Below are 25,334 nucleotides of genomic sequence, written 5' to 3'. Positions count from 1 at the left end.
ACTGCCTGTGGCCCAGAGTGAGTATATAAAAATGCACATTGTGGCCGGGCGCGGTGGCTCACGCCTGTAATCCCAGCACTTTGGGAGGCCGAGGTGGGTGGATCACCTGAGGTGAGGAGTTGAAGACCAGCCTGGTCGACATGGTGAAACCCTGTATCGACTAAAAATACAAAAATTAGCTGGGTGTGGTGGCAGACGCCTGTAGTCCCAGCTACTTGGGAGGCTGAGGCAGGAGAATCACTTGAACCTGGGAGGCAGAGGTTTCAGTGAGCTGAGATCGTACCACTACACTCCAGCCTGGGCGACAGAGCGAGACTGTCTCAAAAAAAAAAAAAAAAAAAAAAGCATGTTGTGATATCCTTCACAGTGCTAAAGAGGGAGACTTACAATTCAACTGGTAGCTCCTGGCAGGGAAAGCAAAAAGAGAAAATCAGTTACAAGGTCTGCAGTGTCTGTAAGATGAACATGTCAAGTAAAAGGACAGCTTTTGCTGGCACTGAGGCCCAAGGAAAGAATTGCCTCTGGTGAGCTTTTATAAAGAGTACTTTGAGCAGTTTATAGCATCTTCAACAATACCCCATTCAACAAAAGCAATTCTGCATGGGGCCAGATCAATGTGATCCAAGTCAGTAAGATTGTAAGTATAAGCTTTTCAGTCCCTGGGACTATATCTAGCTGTTTCCCATTATTCTCTTTTCTTGGACAAGAACTACAAAATCAGTTGGAAATGCTGCAGCCCTGTTTTACAGATGAGCCCTGACCTAAAGCCTATGTACAGGATCCAGATCAAGCAGTCCTGGTTTTTGTAGCGTTCTTGAATTTTGATGGTAAGCCAACCATTACTCTTGGATGTGATCAAACCATCCTTTGCTCATGCCAACAACATTTATTGCCAGTCTCATTGTGCCTCTTCTTTAGCATTTTGTAGGGAGGCAATTCTTTTGCTGAAAATTGAGCTTGGATCAGAGGCTTATGAATTCACTGTGTCTGATTGTGCACGAACACTGAGAAGTTGAGCCCCGAGAGTCAGTTCTCCATGTTTGTTTGTTTTAATTGCCTGTGATTGCAGTGACCTAGTGCCGGTTGACTCAGCATGTGTTGTAATTTGCAGTTTTTTATTTATTCAACACATTTATTGAGTACTTGTAATGATATTGTTAGGCTCTGGTGAATACAAGCTTTGGTTTTTACTTTGGTAATCTTATTTACAGTGAAGAAGGTGAAAAAGTGAGGATCACAGATAGGTCCCCTGTATTGTAGTATACCTCCTTGCTGCCAAAGGGGCTCATATCCCTTGAAGGAAACTCAGGAGACCTTTGCAAAAACAAACAAAAAACCCAGTGTTCCCAAGTCTATGCCATAACTGGGATGTTTAAAGTGTCCTACTCTTGAGGTTGGTAACAGGGATGCTGCTTGGATCCTCACATCTCTGCCTTCATACATCTGAGTTTGATACATTGTCAGAGCCCAGAAACCTGGGCTCTCCTTTTAGTGTGTGTGAGTGTGCACATGTGCATGAATGTGTGTGTTTGGTGAAGGGTGAGGGAAATCTTTATTTTAGGTGCACTCTCTCTGGTTCAGGCACTTGGTATTCTACTCAGGGTGGGTGTGGGAGAGAAGCAAGCTAAGGTTTTTTTGTTCTCCTTTATAAGCAACATATATTAGACATTGCCTTAGCCATATTCCCCAGACTATTTCAGAATGCTTTCATCTGTTATGAGACCCGTCATCCGCTACCCTGACAAGTGTGTGCTTCAGTACCTGGGCACTTAGCTCTGTGGGGATGCATTTGCTGGCTAAAGCCCAAAAATCTAATTAAAGTCGTACCGGTCACCCAGCTGGCTAATCCCATGTGCTTTGACAGGAGTGGGTTTAATTTCAGGGTAGTTCAGCCTGAACCTCCCAGTTCTCACATGTACTCATTGATGGATATCTCCAAATGAGATTGTGACAGCATTTAGAACATCTCTTGGTAAATCAGAATCAAAACATGGCATTTGGAGACAGTGTCTCTACAGGCTGGTTGGTTAGGGCTAAGACCACAGATCTGAGGTACTATATTTTTTACTAACGGCCAAAGCTCCTCTTGCCCTAAAAAAAAATTTATATATATGTGTGTGTGTGTGTATTAGGTGTGAAGGTTTTGAGTTGGTCTCTTTATAGAATAATGTGCAGTTTAAATGACCTATGTTGGAAGAAGCCTGAAGCCAGAAACATGAGTCAAACTGGTTTGGAGTCCTGGCTCCATTACTTACTAGTTATTGAACTGTGAACCAGCAAATTTGCCTCTTCGAACCATAGTATGCCCATTTCTTATCAGAATAATAGCGATTAGTTGTTAGGTTTATCTGAGAGAGGGAGTGACACTTAGCATAATACTTGACACATCATAAATGAGCAAAAATTGGTAGCTATTTTGATGATGATGCCTTGGCCTCGGGCACTAGAAACGTAGCAATTTTAGTGGCCATCTTTGGAATAGCGGAAAATAGTTCTCAACTTGGGTTGCAATCTCAGCTTCACTTACAAGTGCTTAACTTCTAAGCCAACAGCTTAAACTCGTTAAACTTATGTTCACTCCCCGAAAGTGGGGTTGATTATATCTATTTTAGGATTAAACAAATGAATAGTAAAATGTAATGTGTGAGAAAATGCCTACCGTGGTTCCTGGCACAGAGAAGTTGATGCTCAGTGTATCCGATTCCTTCTTTTCTTTCCTGTTTTCCTGCTTTTAATTGTGTGGCAGGTGCTGGCTCAGGACTTTGAATGACAAACCATCACCTGCTAGAATCTACCAGACGGTGTTGATTAATAAATGTTGTCTTCCCTTTTACCAGCCAAGTCACCAAAGGTATAAATTTCTTCCTTGATCAACAGTAACCTCTCCTCTGAAGAAAGTGCCTGTCTGTTCCTTTCCAGCTGATTGATCCCTATAGGAAGGGAGTCGGAGCGCTCTGCTATTGAGAAACTCTGGAGAATCTCAGTGGCTCACACCTGGGGCTGCTGTTAAAGCTGTTTTAAAAGGCTGTCCCCAACAGTTTTCATATGGAATTGCTGTAATCTCCATGGGGCACAAACAGGGAGACTTTCCCTTATGTCACCCTCTCATTTTATCATTTCTGTGCCAGGCTCTGTCCTGGGCACTAGGAGTACAGGACCGAATCAAATCATACACAGTCTCTGAAGGAATCTAGTGAAGAAATAGCATAGAAATACAAAGAGCTAATTAAAATATAGCATGATAAGTCCTGATAGTGGAATGGACCGAATGCTTTGGAAGCACAAAGAATGGAACTGTGCTAAGAGACCAGAGAGGGAAGGAGGGAAGGCTTCACAGAGGAAGTGGATTTGAGCTGAGACTTGAAGGATAGGTAGCTGTTTGCCTAGGGGAATGGGAGGTGGCAATGCATTCCTGGTAGCAGGAAGGCCTGTGCCAAGGTTTGGGGTCCATGAATGAGCCTGGCTCATGGGGAACAGTGAGTGGGGCTGGAGAAGGGGGCAGCTGGTGAAAGCTACATCAAGCCCTTTGCTCAGAACTTGTGCAGTCATCACAGCTAGCACCATACTGTTAGGTGAGGCACATGTTTGTTAGTTCTCTATGCCAAGGAGTGTTTCATTCTGGTGGCCTCCAAGTTTTTTTCCCCCAGCATATGAATTATTTGTTTGAATGAACCGTTATGGAGAGAAAACACAGAAGTGGAGTTGCTCAGGGTGAAGTGAGGTAGGAGGCCTGGCACCCACCTCCACGCATCATCTGTTTCCGCCACAGCCCGCAGGAGCAATGAGGCTCCACAAAACGTGGCTTGAACAGTGCTCTCACCTGCTAATTCTGGAAATTCTCCTTACATCACAGCGTATCTCTTCCTCATTAAGATTGTGGAGAAATTTCCTTTGTATATTTAAAGGTAACCACTGAGCACTTTGACAAGCTTTCTCACAGTGAAACCTGATAAGGTGGAAATTTGATGGATGAGAACCTTCTCATTCTCCATCTGGCCAGAGATAAAACAAAACTAGCTGGCTGGAGGAGGAAGTGTGAGGGCTTGGCTTTTCATTTCTAATGTGATTCTAAGATTTTAGAACATGTTATTTTTCAAACAATCCACTTTATATATATATATATATATATATTTTAATCAGCCAGTCTGCTCTAAGAGAACCCTGCCATGCAGAGGCAGCTCTCAGCCCAGTGCTGGTCCAGAGTGCACCTGTGATTCTTAAGGGAAAATTGCCCATTAGTGTAGAAATTGAGGCCATTAGTTGACATCATCATACAGGTCTTGCTGTGGCAGCACTAACTTTAAATCAAGGCAGTAGTCTGGTGTAGGATAGGGTTCTTTTTTTTTTCCTGTGTAAACCCTTTGTTCAGAAGCAAATAAAACAGATGCACCCAGGAGGGCTCTGCAGATTCCTTAGGATGGTGGCTTTTTTTATTGAAATAAAATATAATTTTCTGTGGTCTTCCCTAAGCTACTGAGTCAATTTCTAGAGGAAGGCCCAAGAACATGTAGTTAGAGGGTACTGATATCCAACCAGGTTTGGGTATTCCTAATCCTAGAGCTTCTTGGATTTGGCTTGTAAAACCACTGGTAGAGTAAAAAGAATACAGGTAGACCTGGTTTCAAATCCTGCTTCTACTACTTTTTACCTATGTTGCTTTGGTTAAGTTGTTTGAAGTCTTTGAACTTCAGTTTTCTGATTGGTAAAATGGGTATAATTAAGGTACAGACATCCCTCAGGAGATATTAGGGATTGGAATAAAGTGAGTCTTACGAATTTTTTGGTTTTCCAGTGAATATAAAAGTTATGTTAACACTATACTGTGGCCTATTATGTGTGCAACAGCATTACGTCTAAAATAACAACATACATACCTGAATTGAAAATACTGCCAGAGATACTAATGATCATCAGAACCTTCAGCTAGTTGTAATCTTTCTTGGTGGAAGGTCTTGCCTCAATGTTAATGGCTGCTGACTGATCAGGGTGGTGGTTGCTGCAAGAATGAAGTTTGCCACATTGATTAACTCTTCCTTTCACAAAATATTTCTCTATGGCATGTGATGCTGTTTGTAGCATTTTACCCACAGTAGAACTTCTTTCAAAACTGGAGTCAGTCCTCTCAAACCCTGCTACGGCTTTATCAACTAAGTTTACATAATATTCTAAGTCTTTTGTTGTCATTTCAACAATGTTCACAGCATCTTGAGATGGAGAAGTTTCCATCTCAACAAACGACTTTCTTTGCCCATTCATAAGAAGTAATTCCGTATCTGTTCAAGCTTTATCATGAGATTGCAGCAATTCAGTCACATCTTTAGACCCCACTTTTAGTTCTCTCGCTATTTCCACCACATTAGCAGTGAAGTAAAGTCTTGAATCCCTCAAAGTCATCCATGAGGGTTGGAATCAAATTCTTCCAAACTCCTGTAATGTTGGTATTTTGACCCTTCTCATGAATCGCAAATGTTCTTAAGGGCATTTAGAATGATGAATCCTTTCCAAAAGGTTTTCCATTTACTTTGCCCAGATCCATCAGAGGAATCACTCTTTACAGATGTATTTCTTAAAGACTTGAAAAGTTAAAATTACTCCTTGATCTGTGGGTTGCGGAATGGATGTTGTGTTAGCAGGCATGAAAACAACATTCATCTTCTTGTACATCTCCATCAGAGCTCTTGGATGACCAGGTGCATTGTCAATGAGCAGTAATATTTTTAAAGGAATCTTTGTTTCTGAACAGTAGGTCTCAACAGTAGGCTTGAAATATTCAGTAAACCATGCCGTAAACAGATGTGCTGTCATTTAGGCTTTGTTGTTCCATTGTAGAGCACAGATAGAGTAGATTTTGCATAATTTTTAAGGAGTTCTGGAATCATAAGTGAGCACTGGCTTCCAGTTAAAGTTACCAGCTGCATTAGCCCCTAATAAGGAAGTCACCCTGTCCTTTGAAGTTTTGAAGCCAGACATTGACTGCTCCTCTTTAGCTATGAAACTCCTAGATGGCATCTTCTTCCAATGTAAGGCTGTTTCATCTGCATCGAAAACCTGTTTAGTGTAGCTACCTCCATCAGTTACCTTAGATCTCTTGGATGACTTACTGCAGCTTTTACATCAGCACTTGTAACTTTACCTTACACTTTTATGTTACTTAGATGACTTATTTCCTTAAACCTCAGGAACCAACCTCTGCTAGCTTCAATTTTTGTTTTTTCTTTTTGCAGCTTCTTCACCTCTCTTAGCTTTCATAGAATTGAAGAGAGTTAAGGCTTTGCTCTGGATTAGACTTTGGCTTAAGGGAATATTGTGACTGGTTTGATCTATTCAGACCACAACTTTCTCCGTATCAGCAAGGCTGTTTAGCTTTCTTACCATTCATATGTTCACTGGAGTAGCACTTTTAATTTCCTTCAAGAATTTTTGCTTTGCATTCACAGTTTGGCTAACTGGTGCAAGAGGCCTAGCTTCTGGCTATATTGACTTTTGACATGCCTTCCTCACTAAGCTTAATCATTTCTAGCTTTTGATTTAAAAAGTGAGAGACATGTGACTCTTCCTTTCACTTGAATACTTAGAAGCCATTATAGGGTTATTCACTGGCCTAATTTCAATTTTGTTGTATCATAGGGCATAGGAAGGCATGAGGAGAGGGAAGGAGACAGGGAATGGCCAGTTGGTGGAGCTCTTGGAATACACTTTTATCCGTTAAGTTTGCCGTCTTATGTGGGTGTGATTTGAGGCACTGCCAAACAACTGGAATAGGAATATCAAAGATCACTGATCACCATAACAGATACTAATAGTGAAAAAGTTTGACATATTGCAAGAATTACCAAAAGGCGACACAGAGACACGAAATGAACACATGCTGTTGGAAAAGTGATGCTGACAGACTTGGTTGATGCAGGGTTGCTGCAGACCTTGAATTTGTAAAATACAAAATTTCTGTGAAGTGCAGTAGAGCAGAGCACAATGAAATGAGCTATGCCTGTACCTGCTTCATAGGGTTGTGAGAGTTGAGTGAGGTGATGGGTAAAGTGCCCAGCACTCTCCTAAATGTCATAGAGTTTGTAGAAGAAAATGTTGGGTGGTATTTTATGAGGATGATTGGTGATGGCCTGAGTAATCAAATTGGGCCTTGTGGAAGAGATGGCACTTGAATTGGGCCTTGAAGGATAGCGTGCTTTCTCTAGGTGGAACTGGAGGGAATTTGTACTTTTTCCAGGTGGAGGGGACTGGTAGATACAGGCAGAGAGCCTGAAAGTATGTTAATGAAGTGGTTGGATGAAGGGGACTGGTTGCAGATAAAGCTGAAATGTAAGCTGAAGCCCACTAGTAGGAGCCTTGAGTAGACTCCTCGTAGGGTAGCTTCATTCTGCAGTTAACTTGGAGTCAATGAAGGATGCCTAGCAGAGACGTAATGATCAGAGGTCTACATGTGGTTTAGTGGGGTGAACCCAGAAGCAGCAAGACCAGTTAGGAAGCTGTTGCAGCTGACTGGCTGGGAGCTGAGTTCTGAAGAAGGCAGAGGCAGTGGGATGAAGGGTAGGGAGCTGTCTGGCGGGAGGAATACCTTTCTTAGTACTGCAGCTTCTACCCTTCTTCCTTTATAATTAAGGAGGGAGGAGTTACTAATCTGAGTGATGAGAGTTCAGGATATTTTGGGGGCCATTCTTGTTAATGGGTGAGTTATAAGAACCCAAGTTCCAGATTCTTTTGCTTTCCTGCTCCAGATGTAGCCAGGCCTAGCCTTTGCTGGGCAGGCCAACTCCCTCATTTCCTCATCAGTTGTCTTTGTGCACTTCTACTTCTACTTGAATAAGAGAACTTGGGCAGCTCCCTAAGCTGCATACACCCTCCCTTTTCCCAAACAGTAACAACATCAACTACCCCAAACCGTTAATTTTATCAGAAAGCACTTATCTGGATATGAGATTGTCACAGAATTGTACTTTGATTCCCCATTCTGCTATTATTGTGTATAACTCCTTTGAGAACTCTGGGGATAGCAGGAGTGATTGACAGGGCAGGATTTGGACACTCTTGGCCATGAAAAGCACCAAATCCTCGCTTTTCATCTCCCAGGTGCTCTGTGTTGAGGGCGTGCCGCACCTTAAGGCCTGGGTTAACTGTTGGATGACAAGGTGCCTGTGAGAGGGAGGGGCAAGAGCTGAACCTTGTTGTGGGGTGGGGGTGGTGGTGGTGATGCCATGGCCATGTGAGGAAACCGGGTAGTGAGGATCAGCCTGGGGGTTGTATGTGGGGACAGAGAGAGGTGACACGGCTTCATTTGCTCTGCATTAGCTTCTATGCTGGGCTCCCATTGTGCATTCTCTCCTCCAGACCTCCAAGGACCCTGGGAGTTTGCATTATTATCTTCATTTACCGGAAAGGAAACACTCAGAAAGATTTAAGTTATCCATCTCTGGTCACACTGCTAGTTAGCAGTAGAGGCAGGATTCAAGACTAGGGCTGTCTGTTTTCACAGTCCAGGAATATCGAAGGAGGTTTGGAAAAACCACCCAAGATGATCAGTTTTCAGTTCTGATTGTTGTACTCAGGCAAGACATGCCATCTCCATGCCTCCCCAAAACATTTATTAGAACCCCACTGGCAGCAAGTGCATGAGCCTGTCTGCTGTCTTTGTGTTGCCATGGCAGCACTCTTCTTCAGGGCCATCTCTGCACACAAACCTGCCCTCCCTCTATGGTCATTTTGCTTTAAACTTTCTTTGACTGCTCTTCATATGAGGTTGAAGGTGCTTGGTTCTGCCCCATTCATTAGAAGGAGGGCTTCAGTCTCGGGCTAGAGAGTCCATCAATCCAAGTCCTTAAGAAATGATATGTTAATTTCAGGTATTGAAATTATTGGCTAGTGGAAGCCTGTGTCACAGAGTGGTTTTATGTTTTCTTTAGCCTTAACAATAGCACATTTGGGTGGAAAAAGCACAGAATTTGGGATCACACTGACTGGGGTTTGGATTTCAGCACTAGAAGTTACTAGAGCTTTTGTAAAGCTTTGTGAAAATCTCTCAACCTCTGTGGGCCTTAGTTCTCTTTCTGTAAAAACAGGACTAATAATACTTACCATGTAGGCAGTCATTAGGGTTCGAGATGTTTTGTGTAAAAGTGCCTTGGCCTGTGCTTGGTTCATAGCTGGTGCTCAGTAAATGGTGGTTTCCATAACTAATGAGTAAAATAAGAGAAGCGGTCTGTACTCTTTGGTATCGTAACTTTCCCCAAGGTTCTGATGATGCTGTGGGCCTTCTACCTGCCCCCCCCACCGCAAATGTACACGCATACAAATTTGCATAGGATCCCTGGCCCAGTCAATGGACCTTAGGTTAAGAACTCCTAATATTGGGGAATGACAAAACTACAAATCTTGGGGAATGACAAAACTACATGTCCTTTGTGGAATTCTGTAACAGGTCATTTTCACGTTGTCAACTCTGTTAGGGGATTTGTGGGAGAAATGTGGCACGTTAGTAGCCCTTATTGCTTAAGCCATGTAAGACGTTCTTAACCTAGGTAGCTGAATTAAAAATTAAAAGGAAATTAAAAGGAGAATGGAATAAATGGTTGCTGAATATACATACATACACTGGAACTTGAACCAGACATCAAAATATGGTTCTGATAGTCGTTTGTATAGAGGAGGAAACTGAATCTCGGAAATGAGGTAAGTGGACCTGTAATTACTGTGCACAGGAAAAGTGCACACTCTTTACTCAGCATGATACGTGAACATTTTTAGAATTAACGGGTGTGCACGATCTTTCTAGGATGGCATACACATTTATTGTGAATTTAAAGGTGTACCTAAATGGCTGGCTTAACACAGGTTTTATAGTTATTCTTCACAGCATTTTTCAGGGGAAGATTTCTAAAAGTGAGTATTAGATATACGTTAAGTGGACTGGGATCATTGCATTAGTGAGTCGTGCAAAAGAGATCTAAACCATGGTGTGGGGGCGAACTGAGAAGATTTGGAATGAGAGAGACCTGGAATAAGGCAGGTGCTGTCCCTTGGTGACTGTGATCTTAGGCAAATTACCTGTCTCAGCCTGCTTCCTCATTCATAAAATGGGAGCAGTCCCATCCATCTCATTCCTTGATTTATTCAGTCATCCAACAGATGCTTATTGAGTGCTTTCCTTGATATCTATTGCTGCATAACAAATTACCCCAAAACAACAATCATTTCATTATACCTAATGAGTTTGTGAGCCAAGGACTTGGGCAGGGCATAGCTGGGTATTCTGCTCCATGTGGCCCAGGTTACTCATGGTCTTCAGCTGGTGGATGGGGTGGACTGGAGGGTCCATGATTCTTCACTCATATGTCTGGTACCTTGTCGGGGATGGCTGGAAAGAACAGAAACTGACATAGTGTCACTTCTGCCGTATTCTCATGGTCACAGCAGGTGCTATGCTGCCCAGATTCAATAGGAGGGGACATAGACTCCACACCTCTTGATGGAAGGGAAGTCAAATAATTTCTGGCTATGTTTAATCTGCCACAGTGTCTGCTATGTGCCAGGTACCATTCTAGGTGCTGGAGATATAGCAGCAAACAAAATACACAAAACTCCCTGCCCTCATGGAACTTGCATTCTGGTGGGAAAACTGCAAGCAAAATACACATATAAATTAAATACTATATTAGGAGGTTCCATGGGGCACAGTGGTGAAGGGAAGGAATATGGAGAGTAGGGTGGATGGTCAGGGAAGACTGGTCTGAGAAGATGATGGCTGAGCACACACTTGAAGAAAGTAAGGGAGCAACCTGGAGAACTTTCCAGGTAGAGCAGCAGGCTTAAGGGCTCTGACCTGGTGTGTAAGAGGAACGACAAGACAGCCAGGGTTGCTGGAGCAGAACTGGCTGCGGAGAGCCACAAGAGAAGAGGGCAGCGAGGTCAGGGGGGTCTAGCTGATGGGGGCCTTGTGGGCCATCGTATGTTGTGAAGAGTAAATGCCTCATTATGAAAGTGTCTAGCACCTTGCCTGGAACAATGGTAGGTGCTTGACACACAGTAGCATCTATTATTAATAGAACCCGGATGTGGGAGCTCCCAGGTGTAGGAATTTTCAGGTATGGGAGTTCCCAGGCCCCCCCCTTACTCCACTCAGTACCCGTTCTTTAGCCACAGCTGCTCTTCTGGCCCTGGTGGTATTGACTGTTTCTGAGCAGTCACCGGCCAGCAAAACACAATCAGGAAGGCAAAAACATGATGATATCCATTTGAAAGGTGAACCCTCATAATCAGCCTCTTCTCTAATGGCATTAGTATGGTAGCTAGACCTTGCCCTGGTAGATTTTGTAATGTAGGGGGAAAATGAGCTTATGTGTGTATGTTTGTGTATGTACACCTTGGGTGATTCTTGAGAGATCAGCTTTTCATTATGACTCTCCTTGAAACTATTTTCATTCATGGCCCACAAGGACAATTTGCCCAAGGAGAAATTCAAACAATAGTCAAATATATAGAAGCATGATTGGCAATCAAAGAATGCAAATTCGAACACTTGTGAAGGACCTTTTTATACCAATTAAATTAGCAAACATTTAAGAAAATATCAGTGCTGGTGAGGATGTGGTGAAACAAAAAACTCCCACTTGGCGATTACATTTTTGCCACTGTTTTTTTGGAAGGAAGTTTGTCACATTGTAGAAAGAATTCTGAAAACATGCTTACCCTTAGGCCTAGTAATTCTACTTTTGGGGATTTAGCCTAAGAAAACAAATCAGAAGTTAGAAAAAAAAAACTTGTTTTATGCTCACAGCTCTTCCTTTTTGTATTTTCTGTACTAGCAAACAGTTGGTGACAGTGGGAAAGTAGTTAAGTGACCTAAGAGATATGCATTAAAATTGGTCAGCATAACGATCATGTGGTATCTTTCACTTTAGGCACTGCCTCGCCACCTGTCCCGCCTTGCCTTTAGACTAAAAGGATGAGCAGAGCCAAGTTGGAAGCTCCGTATTATAGCAGCTCTCTAGACCATTCTCATCTCTGTACTTTAAATGAAACAAAACAAAACACTTTTCTTGACTTTATTCTCTTAAACTTTTCTTTTTGTTTAATTGTTCTTTTATGTCATCATTAATTAATTGCTCTATGCTCTTTGTAGGCCATATAGTATAATGGAGTAAAGTGAAATGGGGTAAAGTCCATACCAAACTTAAAACTGTATAAAAATTAGGGCTGCAGATGGACAAGAACTGAAAGGAGCACCTACTGTTTGAAAATGGTTTAATATATTGCCATGACTGTATTTTGGGGGAATGTTTTTGTTCTTTAGCTTTAGAATTCTGTTAATGTTGCTTTAGTATCATTTGTATAGTAATATAAAAAACCCTTTCTTTCCTTCTCCAGAATTGAATTTCTATTTACTGCCATTTATAATTCATGATAGGTTCTTGGTCTGGCTGTTTGGAGTAAAGGTTTAGGGCAATCTCATCATCATCTTTTTGCCCAAGAAAAAAATTAACAATTTTTAAAGCATTTTAAAAAATGTTACTTTACCAATTATGCATGTAGTGTCTGCTTAGTGTGAAATATTTTAAAATTAAAATAATGACACAATTTAAAAAATCATCTATAATCATGTGTTCTGATACTTCTTGCAGGTTTCTAATAAGTACCTTTAAAAAAAAAAACCCTGCTCATTATGGAAAATTTCAAATACCCACAAAAGGAGAGAGAATAGTACATTGAACCGCTATGTGTTTGTCTCCCAGCATTAGCCATCACAAACTGAGAGCTAATCTTGTGTCATCTCTGCCCTCCCCCTCATTCCCTCCTTTTCAACACTGAATTATTTTAAGCAATTCCCAGACATACTACTTTATCAGTATTTCAGTATGCTTTAAAAAGTACCATTTTCACATTAAAAAGGGTAGTAATCTCTTAAAATTACCAAATAACCAATAAATGTTTAGATATCCCTGATTGTCTCATTAAAAACAATTGTTTGAAATAATTTGTTTAAATCATGATCCAAGGATGGGAGTGGTGGCTCATGCCTGTAATCCCAGCACTTTGGGAGACTGAGATGGGAGGATTGCTTAAGCCCAGGAATTTGAGATAAACTTGGACAACTTAGTAAGACCTTGTCTCCAAAAAAAGATAAATCATGATCCAAACAAGGTATATACATTGCATTTTATTTACTTATTTATTTATTTATTTTAGAGACGGGGTCTTGCCATGTTGCCCAGGCTGGTGTCAAATTCCTGGGCTCAAGTGATCCTCCTGCCTTGGGCTTCCAAAGTGTTGGTATTACAGGCGTGAGTCACCACACCCGTTGATATATATATATTTTTTTAAAACCTTTTTATTTTGAAATAATTTTAAACATACAGGAAAGGTGCAAAAACAATATAGAGAGTTCCCATATATCCCCTAGTGTTAACATTTTGCATTACTGTGGCATACTTACCAGTATCAGGAAATTAACGTTGATGCAACATTATGAACTAATCTACAGACTCTATTTGAATTCTGCCAGTTTTCCCATGAGTGACCCTTTTCGGGTTCAGGATCTCATGAAGGATCCACACTGAATTGTCATGTCTGCTTAGTCTTGGCTAATCTGGAACAGTTGCTCAGATGTTGTCTTTTATGACCTTGACTGGTTTGAAGAGGACTGGTCAGTTATTTTGTGAAATGTTCTTAAATTTGGGCTTGTCTGGTGTTTCTCTCATGTTGGGGTGATCAGACCCAACACCAGGTCGTGGGGGCAATGAAGTCCGTCGGAGTCAAAGGAATGAGAAAAGACAGTTTGAGAGAGAAAGTGGCACTAGGGGGCCATTGCTAAGTATGGAGGCTGGGAAGGCCTGGAGCTCTGGAAGCCCAGACTATTTATTGGTGATCAAACAAAGAAACAGGTGGTGAGAATATGGGAAAGGGCAAGCACTTGATCCACAGCTGTGACGGTTTAGCATTTCCTTTGCGGCATATGGAACATGTTCTGCTACTTGAGATAATGGAGAGCAGGTTCTTTTAACTCAAGATACAATCCGTCCTGGGAGAGCAAGGAGCCAGCAAGACTAGACACATTCTAGAGCCACAAGGGATTTTATGCCCTGAGCCCTGGATTCTATCCAAGCCACGAGGGGTTTTATGCCCTGGACTTAGATTATGGTGCATCAGGGTAGCCTTCCACCCTTTAGCACAGAGCTTGGGCTTCCAAAGGCCACAGGGGTTTTAGACCCTGAACCCCGGACATGTTCCAAGACTCTTTTACATTATGTCAGATATCAAGCCCTGCCTCAGCTTCTCCCAACACTCAGCTTTTCTCCCAACACTCTCATGATTGGATTGAGGTTATGTGTTTTTGGCAAGAACAGCATGGAAGTGATGTGCTCTTCTTAGTGTATTGTATTTGGAGGTGCGTAATGTCAATCTGTCATTATTGATGAGGTTAGTGCTAGTCACTTGGTTAAAGTGGAATCTTCTGGGTTTCTTCACTATAAAGTCACTATTTTATTCCCTTTATAATTAATTTTGTGGGGAGATCTTTTGAGACTATATGAATATCCTGCTTCTCATCATACTTTGAAGAATTCTAGCATCCATTGATGATTCTTACCTGCAACAGTTATTACTGTGGTGTTTACCTAGTTGTTATTTTCTTTTTCTATCTTTCCTTCTATTCTTATTAGTTGTATTATGTCTACCATGAGGAAGAGCTGTCCTCTTCCTCCTCCTGCATTTGTTTATTATTTAGTTATTTGTTTCTATCAGTATGGACTTGCAGATACTGTTTTACTCTATAAGTTATAAGCCATTACTATCATTATTTATTTTATTGTTCAAATTGACCCAGACTTGGCCATTGGGAGCTCCTTCAAATTGATTCCTGTGCCTTTTCAACATGACTCCTCATTTTTTGAGCAATTCTTGCTTTCTAGGAGCACAAGATCTCCTAGGCTCATTTCGTATTATATTTTCCCTGCTCCAGGTCTGGAATCAAGTATTTGCCCAAGAAACACTGGTTTCTTTTATTGGAAAATGATATTTAGAAACCAAGATGTGAATGATAGGTATCCTCATTACTACTGGAGTGTTATTGCCTCTAGGATTTGTCAGTGTACAGAGCTGAAATATGTGTATTGACACATGCATACAAACATGTATATTTCTATGTCTTTCCAATTCTGTGTGTGTGTGTGTGTGATCATGAATTCAGACTGATAGCAGAGTTCATTCTCCCCTTCCTTTACTTTTTTTTTTTTTTTTTAACCGAGTCTTGCTGTACTGCCCAGGCTGGAGTGCAGTGGTGCCATCTTGGCTCACTGAAACCTCTGCCTCTCGGATTCAAGTGATTCTCCTGCCTCAGCCTCCTGAGTAGCTGGGATTATTGGCATGTGCCACCACGCCCTGCTCATTTTTGTATTTTTCATGGAGACAGAGTTTCGCCGTGTTGGCCAAGCTGGTCTCAAGCTCCTGACCTCAAGCGATCTGCCTGCCTCGGTCTCCCAAAGTGCTGAGATGACAGGCTAACTTTTTAACTTATTGTTTAATAAGTAAGCAGGTTCTCCCTCCTTTTTTTTACCCCATGTAATTTGTTTGTTGAATATGTTGGGTCGTTTGTTCTTTAGAGTTTTTCACATTATGGATTTTGCTGACTGTTTCTGTAATGCCATTTGGCTTATTTCTCTGTTGACTGTTTCTGGTAAACAGTCTAACTACCATCTAAAGTGGTAGTTTAGATAAGATGCATGGTCAAATTCAGGTTAAATTTTTTGGCAATGTTACATCATAAATGGTCATTTGTACTTTCAAATATTTGATAGTCCCTCTTTTTGTGATGTTACTAGCTATTGATCATTTGCAAATGGTGATAATTTGATTTCATTATTCCTTCTTTTATAGCTGAATACGTCTATAAAGAGAAACTTGGTTTTTCACCACCTATTTAGTTACCCTGAGGTGCAGCTCATACAGGAAAGTGAAAACAAGTTCCCTAGAATCCTCCAGTAGTGGCTGTATTATTAGCTTCTATTGCTGCTGCAACAAATTACCACAAACTTGGTGGCTTAACAATACAAATCGATTATCTTGCAATTCTAGAAGTCAGAAGTCTCAAATGGGTCCCACTGGACTAAAATCAAGGTGTCGGCAGGGCTGCATTCCTCCTGAAGGCTCTAGAGGAGAGTCAGTTCCTTGCCTTTTCCAGCTCCTAGAGCCTACCTGATTTCTTGGTCTGAGTCCCCTTTCCATCCTCAGAACCAGCAATATATTTGCATATATGCAGGTGATACTGATTATGCTGTTCTAGGGACTATACTTTAGAACCACTGCTTTGAAGAACCCTGTTCTTTTTTATAGGAAAAGGCATTTAGAGACTATAGTCTGGATACTAGGGAGGACACCAATTCTAGCCTTTTTTAGTGAAAGAAAGGAAACGACAGAAAATAGAAGTTCATATTGATATTTCAAATTCAAATTTAGAGTGACAAGTTTTAACTTCTTTTATGTTTGTATTTCTTTTCTACTTAAAGTTTTGGGTTTTATGACAATAATTGTTTAATAAATATATATGTTATATATACTCACACAGTTTCAGAATAACATTACCAATATCATTACTTATAACATGATTACTAAAAACAGTTTAAGATTTTTTTACAACCTCTTTTGTACTTAGAGAAGTATCCCACTAGGGATGTACAAATTATTCTGCTTCAAAGTTATTGAAACAATTTCCGTCTGTTTGGTTAACCAGTTAACTGGTTACAAAGTTAGATTCATTTGTTTGCTTGCTCTTTTTTCAGTTTTATGGGATTTTTATTTTATTTTTAAGATAATTGTATAAACGTTTAAATGATTGCAACGTCACATCTGTAAAATGAGTTTTAATTTCTATCCTTGTCCCTTCTACCTTGTTCTCTCTTATACCTTATAGGCAGTCATTTAATTTGTTTTATGGTTAAATAAATGGCAGTATGCTATCCATACTTATTTCTCTTGGGTCTCTGCTGCTGCCACACACACTTAACAAAATATTCTGAAGATTACTTTAGGGCAGTATATTTATAGAGAGAAAGAGTCCTCATTCCTTTTCCTTTATAGCTTAAGAGTGCTCCATTGTGAGAATGTACCATAGTTTATTCCTCTGTTGGTGGACATTTGGATTGTTTACAGCCTTTTGCTATTATGAATAGTGCTTCAGTATTGCAAATAGTACATATTTAAAGGTAGTCACAATCATTCTGTATACGGTTTTTTTTTCCTTTTTCTGTAACATGGGAATAACATGAACTTTTTTTATGTTATTATAAATTCTTTGTAAATGATGGTATTAAGACAGTTTTTTTTCCTGATTACGAAGATAATACAGGATTATTTAGAAATTGTGGAAACTTAGAAAAATAAACAAGTAAAAAAAATGGAAAATTACCCACAATTCCTCTACTTAGATATACTGTTGTTGTTTTGATGTGTTACCTCATAGCCTTATGACATTTGTATTAACATTTAGAAAATAATGAGCATCTTATTATCTGTACAGTTTGATACTCTGGTTTGTTTTGACTCATAATTGTGGGTGTATGTTTTTTAAATACTGTACTCTTTATAATTATTTCTCTGTTGTTGACTGTCTAGTTTCTTTCTGGTTTTCCAGCATTTTAAATAATGTTGTGATAAATATCTGTTCATAAATCTTTTGCCAAATTTCAGATTATTCTTATAGTGGTTTTTGTAAGATTTTAAGTGAGAAGGATTTAAATATACACTTGTATACTCCCTTAAATACATCTATTATCATGCTCTCTTGTAGCAGTAATTTAGCAAGTCAAACACATAAGAGATTGAAATTTTTGTCAAGTAAATTCCATTTTTTCATTTTCTTCTGGTAGGATCTTAGAAATGAAGTTGAAAAATTACGCAATGAAGTGAATGAAAGAGAGAAAGCAATGGAAAATCGTTACAAGAGTCTTCTGAGTGAAAGCAATAAAAAATTGCACAATCAAGAGCAAGTGATCAAACATCTAACAGAAAGTACCAATCAGAAGGACGTGTTGCTTCAGGTACTGTAACTTTTGTATTTAAATTTTTTAATTTGGCATGGGTTGATTTTTTTAAAAAATAATTCTTTTGCAGAAATATTTATGATTACAGTAATCATTGCTATGTTTCAGAATACTTTAGAGCTTTAATTATGTCATTTGAGCTTCAGCCACCAGGGAGGTAAGTGTGGTGAAACAGAAACTCAGAGAAGGGAAGAAACATATCCTGGGTCATATGACGACTAAATAGCAGAGCCTGGATTCACACTCTGGCTTGTTTTGCCCTAGTGCTCAGGCCACTTCACTGAGGTTCTTCTACTGCAAATACTTCCTGTTACTTATTTATACCATGCTCTTTCATTCCCCTGTACTTTTTCTCTAACTGTTCCTTTTTCTTTAGGAGTACCCTTCTTGTTTGATCATGTCGTGAATTTTTGAAATTCACCTCAGACTTACAGATAACCATGATGGAGTAAACATAGGCATGTAACTCTGCTTCCTACAGAAACCTCATTAAAATAACAATGAAAGAATAAAAAGGTATAAACCCACAGGGACTAACTAGGAGAATAGAAGCAGGTATAATAGCAAGTGTGAGTTGTCAACAGAATTTTGGATAAGTGTGGCTTGTAGACAAAAGAGATAAAAAGAAAAAAAGAAAGAAAAAAATTTGGCTAAGTGGATGGGCAAGTGTTAAGGGCATAGGATTCAGCTTTCTCCATACAGCTACATGCCTTTGGGACAAAAAGCCAACAAGAAGCAAGCTGGTTTATGCTGCAGAACCCCAGAAAGGCATAGCATGCATTGGCTATACCTGGTAACTTTAAAAATGGGAGACTGGCTGTAATTCTAAGCAGTTAGAGGTGACACTCTCCTCACCAGCAGGAGATCTCTGGAGACCTTAAACCAGAGAATCTCTGGCCATGGGGTCACCAGATGTAACTGAAAGCAGGAGTGACCACTTAAGTGAAAACAGGGAGGGAGTGGAAGTGTGCATGCCCAGCAGTGAGATGCCTCGGAGAGGAGAAACAACTGAAAGATGCTGACAATTGGGGATCCTCCAGCAAAATACCTGGGCCTCTACCTGTGCACCTCACTGTGAGGCCACCTTTGACAGGTCCTTTCCACACTCTCAGAGCTGCTGAGCACTTCTAACCCCTAAAAGTAGGTGGATGGCCTGAGTTTATCAAATAGGAGAAAAGAATTTAGGAGGAAAGATGGCCTGGCGTGGTGGCTCACGCCTGAAATTCCAGCACTTTGGGAGGCTGAGGTGGGCGGATAACCCGAGGTCGGGAGTTTGAGACCAGCCTGACCAACATGGAGAAACTCCGTCTCTACTAAAAATACAGAATTAGCCAGGTGTGGTGGTGCACGCCTGTAATCCCAGCTACTCGGGAGGCTGAGGCAGGAGAATCGCTTGAACCCGGGAGGCAGAGGTTGCGGTGAGCCGAGATTGTGCCACTGCACTCCAGCTTGGGCAACGAGAGCGAAACTCCTTCTCAAAAAAAAAAAAGGAAAGACAAAGACAAAGGACAAACAGAACAGAGGTACATAGAGGAAATAGAAACATGCAAGGAGGAGAAAACAAGACAGCTTTTAAAAATCCAAACATTTCAGGGCTATAACTCCTTTAGATAAGGCTCTGACAAAAAAGATATTTGGAAAAGAAGAGCTATTGGAATTTGAAAGTAGGATTGCAAATATAAAAAAGTTTAAAAGAAGAGTAAGAAAAGTTGGAAGATAAAGTTGAGTAAGTCTTTCAGAAAATAGAACTAGACAAATAAAAAGATGAGAAAATGGGAGAGAAAATTAAGAAAACTAGAGGCTTGATACAGGAGGTCCAAAATATGACTAATAGGAGTTCCAGAAAGTCAGAACAGGCAAAGCAGAGGAAAGGAAGTTTTCAAAGTAATAGGAGAAAATTCCCCAGAATGGAAGGACAACTATTTCTACATTGAAAGGGCCTGCTATGTTTCTAGCACAAAGAATGAGAAAAGACCCATATCCCATGGTGTGTCATTTTGAAATTTTAGAACAGAGGGATAAAGAGAGGACCTGAAAGGCTTCCACAGAGAGGAGAATACAGGTCACATGCAAAGAACCCACACTTGGAATGACGTCAGAATTCTCAGCAGCAACATTGGAAACCAGAAGATGGAAGAGCAATGCTTTCAGATTTGGAGGAAAAGTGATTTCCAATCCAGCATTCTGTACTCAGCCAAGCTGTCAGCAAGTGTGAGGGCAGAATAAAGGCATTTTCAGACATTTGGTGCCTACAGGCATCTGCCTCCTATGTACTCTTTTGCTGGAAGCTCTCGTAGGATGATTCCATATGTATAAAGGAATCACCAAATGGGAGAGAATAACCAAAAGAGAGAGACATGGGTTCCAGAAAGTAGGGAATTCACATGGCATGTGGTGAAGGGAAGTCCTGGGATGAGAGCTGAGCTGCTTATGTAGAAAGCCCAGATTTGAACTCTTGAGGAGGACTTCAGTTGGGATTTCTCTAAGAAACTAAAATGCAGATGGTCAATTTTTTGATGTGTGATCACAGAACACCGTATGGCTAAGTTATGAGCAGTATCTGCGTGGCTATAATGTAAATGCAGAATATTGATTTAACTGAAATTGGGATATTATTAGGAAAAGGGTTGAGGGACAGAGGATGTAAGAGCTGAATCCTTAAACTTCTATGGCAGGAGCCAGTAGGTAAAACCTAAACTTAAGAAACCAAGCCATGTAAGAATAGGAATGTAATATAGAAACATGGAGGTATATAGCAGAAGAAATAGCTAAAGAGTTGCAAGTTGTTTTTCTCTGGGAGTGGGATTTGAGAGGTGAGAGGAGAGGAGAGGGAGAGGACACCATTTTCCATTTAAGCCTGTAGTACTATTTGACTGTTAAACTATATATATATCTATAATTGGACTTTAGAAAAATGGAAATGAATAGTGTAATTTAAGCACAACTGTATTTTGACAATTCTAGAAAGTCAGTATTGGTTATTTGATTCCTAGTTCTTTCTATTACAGTTCAATGGGTTTTTATAAAGAATTGCCTCTAATTTTTTTGTTTGTGTTCACCTAATTTCTTATAAAAATTTGAAAGGATAAATTAATTCTGCTAGGTGCTTAGGAATAAGATGTGGTTCTTACCCTTAATATTTGACAAGAGTGGACAGAATCCTAGTTCAGGAGTTACTAGGATTTTAAATAGTTAGGAATAGATTCCATGCGGAAGACTAGAGATATGGTCTCCGGTCCTGTTGTGTTGTTGGATGTTAGATCTTCTGAAGGGTTCAGCCAGTGGAATCGTATCGTGTGTGATCATGAAGGAGCCTTTCACATGTGACCAGACCCTAAAGCAGTATTTGCAGTCTTGGCTTTTTTTCCTGGAAGTCAGATCTCCTTTTGGATATGGACAGTTCAAGTTTTATCAAATTTGTAACATTTCAAGAGAGACTAAGACTTCGTTGGGTTTTGATGTGCAAGTCTTGTTATCATCCCCATAAGCCTGCAGGACTGGAAGCAGATTGCACCCTGAGCAGGATGAACCTAGGTTTGGAACCAGGTCTGTTGGGTCAGAGCCTGGCTTTGTCCTCCACACCCACTGGAAGGTAGTCACAGTGGTGGCGAGCGAGGACGGTTTGTAGTGACTGCGACCATCCTTGGCTCTGCTTTGCTGGCATTCAGCTATTCTGCAAGTTGTAATAGCATAGAAATGGAGTTGCATGACAGTTTTGTAATTGCCTAGTATTTTGGATGATGAAAACTATGTAGGGGATATAGGAGTATTATGAAAAAAATATTTTTCCTTAAGGAGTTTGGGACAGTTTCTTAATATTTTTTTTCTTGATGACAACTTCCTTAGAATTTGTTTTATTTCATTAGAAAGTCAATGAAAAAGATTTGGAAGTAATACAGCAGAACTGCTATTTAATGGCTGCAGAGGATCTCGAGCTCAGGAGTGAAAGCTTAATAACAGAAAAGTGCCCTTCTCAACAGCCACCAGGCAGCAAAACCATCTTCTCTAAGGTAAGCTTGACTGAAATTGGACATTCACATGCGAATGGATTCATACACTTTTTTGAAACATATTTGATAACTCCTTTGATCTAGAGATCCTCAAATGCCTTCTTGTTGGTAACTGAGCCTACAACAGGTAGGAGGAGGAGTTCTTAGCTTACCACGTTACAGATTAATATCCTTCAATGAATATTAGTCTTTGCACTGCACACGAAACTGAGAAATCATAGCTTGTTAAACCAGAAGCCTCATTTGCTCTATCAGGGCTCACCTCTTAAGAACTATGTAATCCCAAGTGTTTCGTAAGTGTTCCTATTTAAATTCACACAGAAAATGGCACAGCAGGCCCTTCCTTATCTGGCCCCAAATCAACTTTCCAATCTCATTTTCTTTTGTCGCCAGCAATAGCAAATTTCTTATAGATTCCTGAAAACACCATGTTGGTACCTCTCTGTGCCTTTGTGTATGTAGTTCCATCTGCCTGGAATGATTTTTCCCTCCTTGTTTACATGCTAACTCCTGAACATCTCTGCAGGTGCCATCTTAGTGTCACCTTCTCTCTGGAGTCTTTCCTGATCCTGCTTAGTAGTGTGGTCCCATTTTCCTCTGGTTCACAGCACTTTACACACCCCTCCATCATGGCACTTACTCTGTGTGTTGGAGTTACAGGATCCACCTTTCTGCTTCCCCTCACCTGGGCTCCTGTACAGCACCATGGGCAGGCACTTCTTGGGTAGGGAACTGGCACATGTTCCGAATCCCAATGTTCAGCCTGTTGCCTGGCTGTGTAAATATTTGTTGAGTGAATGAATGAATAATGCAACCAGGCAGCCAGATGTGGGAAAGGAAAAGAATTAACTGTAGGCCAGGTTTTTTTTTTTTTTTTTAAAAGAAAAACCTGGCTTAAATTAAGTTCATACATTTGGAAGATAGAGAACTCTTATGCAAATTAGTTTTCTGATGAATGGCTCTGATTGTGACTTGCAGGTTTGTGAAGGGTGATTCTCAAAATAATTAACAACTGGTACAACATGGGCATCAGCCTTCAGAAAAGACTCGGGCACTAGGGCTGGAGTGGGGACCTGGAGGCCTGCTCCTGTGCCAGGCACCAACCCTGTAGTTTAAAAACTACTAGGGACCTCATGGGGAGGTCCCTAGGGAGGGACCAGGGCAGCTAGGGTGGTTGGAGTGGATGGACCAGGGTTTATTTTCCAACTGGTGTGGAAGTATTTCAGTATATTAGCAACCAATGCTAGCCACTGTGCTGTGTATCTGCTCAGTATCAGAGCTTGTCCTGGGGGTATCATTGGCTGAACAGTTGGAGCTGTTTCTTAATTCTGACTGTTTGTGTATTTGCATTTTGCTGTTTCTCTTGAGAGCGTCAGCATGGACTTATGGAGCCCTTGGGCTGGGCCAGCAATCTGGAGACCTGGATTTCTTTCTGTCGACTCTGTCATTTCACTTACGTAACCTGGGGCAAGTCTTATGACTAAATCTCAGAGGGCTAATATTTTGTGATTCTAACTAGCATTTAGTTAGATTTTGACCAACTTTAGTTGGCTAAGATTCACATTAACCTGTAATATAAGGCATAGTCTGTTTCACACCAAGATAGCAGCTCATCAGGTTATTTTAGTTGGAAATATCTTCATTACTTTGAATATATTAAGTTAGTTAAACTAAAATGCTATTTTGAATCACATTTTAGTCATGTAAAAAGTATCTCCTGTAATCCCAGCACTTTGGGAGGCCGAGGCAGGTGGATCACAAGGTCAAGAGATCGAGACCATCCTGGCCAATATGGTGAAACCCCGTCTCTACTAAAAATACAAAAATTAGCTGGGTGTGGTGGCACATGCCTGTAATCCCAGCTACTCAGGAGCCTGAGGCAGGAGAATTGCTTGAACCCCGGAGGCGGAGGTTGCAGTGAGCTGAGATCGTGCCACTGCACTCCAGCCTGGCAACAGAGCGAGACTCCTCTCAAAAAAAAAAAAAAAAAAAAAGTATCTAAATGTTGAACAAAATGTTTATAAATTTATCGGACAGGTTGGATATTTTAAAATTTAATTTCAGTTTTATCATTTTGTTTTTAGTTTTTTTGTGCTGGCTGATGTACTTCATATGACCACAAATGTAAAGTTACTAGCTGGGCATTTTGGTAATATTCAGATCCCGGTGATATTTAAATAACTGTGTCAGATACCTAAGTATTTTAGCAAAGGCTTTAATAGTGTTCTACAAGATGAATTGCGAATTGTAGATAGAGATTTACTGGCCAGGCATCATAGCTCACACCTGTAATCCTAGCATTGTGGGAGGCTGAGACAGGAGGATTGCTTGAGGCCAGGAGTTGGAGACCAGTCTGAGCAACATAGTGAGACCCCAGTATCTACAAAAAAAAAAAAAAAAAATTATAAAAATTAGGTTGGCACAGTGGTGCACGCCTATAGTCCCAGCTACTCAAGAGGATTGCTTGAGCCCAGGAATTTGAGGCTGGAGTGAACTATGATTGTGCCACTGCACTCCAGCCTGGGTCACAGAGTGAGCCCCAGTCTCTTTATTTATTTATTTATTTTTTGAGACAGAGTCTTGCTCTGTTACCCAGGCTGGAGTGCAGTGGCATGACCTTGGCTCCCTGCCATCTCCGCCTCCTGGGTTCAAGTGATTCTCCCACCCCAGCCTCCCAAGTATCTAGGATTCTAGGCATGTGCCACCATGCCTGGCTAATTTTTTTGTAGTTTTGGTAGAGACAGGGTTTCACCACGTTGGCCAGGCTGGTCTCAAACTCCTGACGTCAAATGATCCACCTGCCTCATCCTCCCAAATTGCTGGGATTACAGGCATGAGCCACTGCACCTGGCTGAGACCCAGTCTCTTTAAAAAAAACAAAACAACAGCAGCAAAGGAATGTTAAGTGATCACTTAAGAATTGTAAATTTCTGGTGTCACTTTAAGAAAGCCCAACTGTTGCAGCCTTACAGTCGTACCCCCCACTCCCCCGGCCCCAAGAAAGGTGTGCTTTTCAGATCGTAGTTCTTTCTTTGTAGAAAATGTGAATTTATTCTGCTGTGCCCTTGGCTATTTTGTGTTGGTTTAGAATTTATCCTCTGCCCATTTCTAGAAAGAACTTGAGGCTATGATCATGTCTCCATAGACTCTGGGCAGTCTGTTTTCCTTCTAATCATTGTGTGATCCTGAGAATCAGTGCTAGATGACTAGGGAATTGAAGAATAGAGAGTGAAACACACTGACCATATTTAACTGACTGCAGCCGGAGATTCATGGCTTGGTT

General features: G+C 40.8%; 1 protein-coding gene across 10 annotated transcripts in view; it reads left to right on the top strand.

Moving 5' to 3' along the window:
- The window catches only part of CDK5RAP2 (CDK5 regulatory subunit associated protein 2), a 188,681-nt gene that overhangs the window by 68,184 nt on the left and 95,163 nt on the right, over window positions 1-25,334 (top strand). For all 10 annotated transcript variants that reach the window (XM_055351808.2, XM_019033869.4, XM_055351809.2 and 7 more), the window contains exons 13-14: window positions 17,868-18,038; window positions 21,908-22,051. In XM_055351808.2, coding sequence (XP_055207783.2) covers window positions 17,868-18,038; window positions 21,908-22,051 — 315 coding nt within the window. The remainder of the gene's footprint in view (window positions 1-17,867; window positions 18,039-21,907; window positions 22,052-25,334) is intronic.

Source organism: Gorilla gorilla, chromosome 13 (assembly GCF_029281585.2).
Source record: "Gorilla gorilla gorilla isolate KB3781 chromosome 13, NHGRI_mGorGor1-v2.1_pri, whole genome shotgun sequence".
NCBI lineage: Eukaryota > Metazoa > Chordata > Mammalia > Primates > Hominidae > Gorilla > Gorilla gorilla.
Note: the sequence above shows the minus strand (reverse complement) of the source record. Positions and strands in the feature narration are given on the sequence as shown.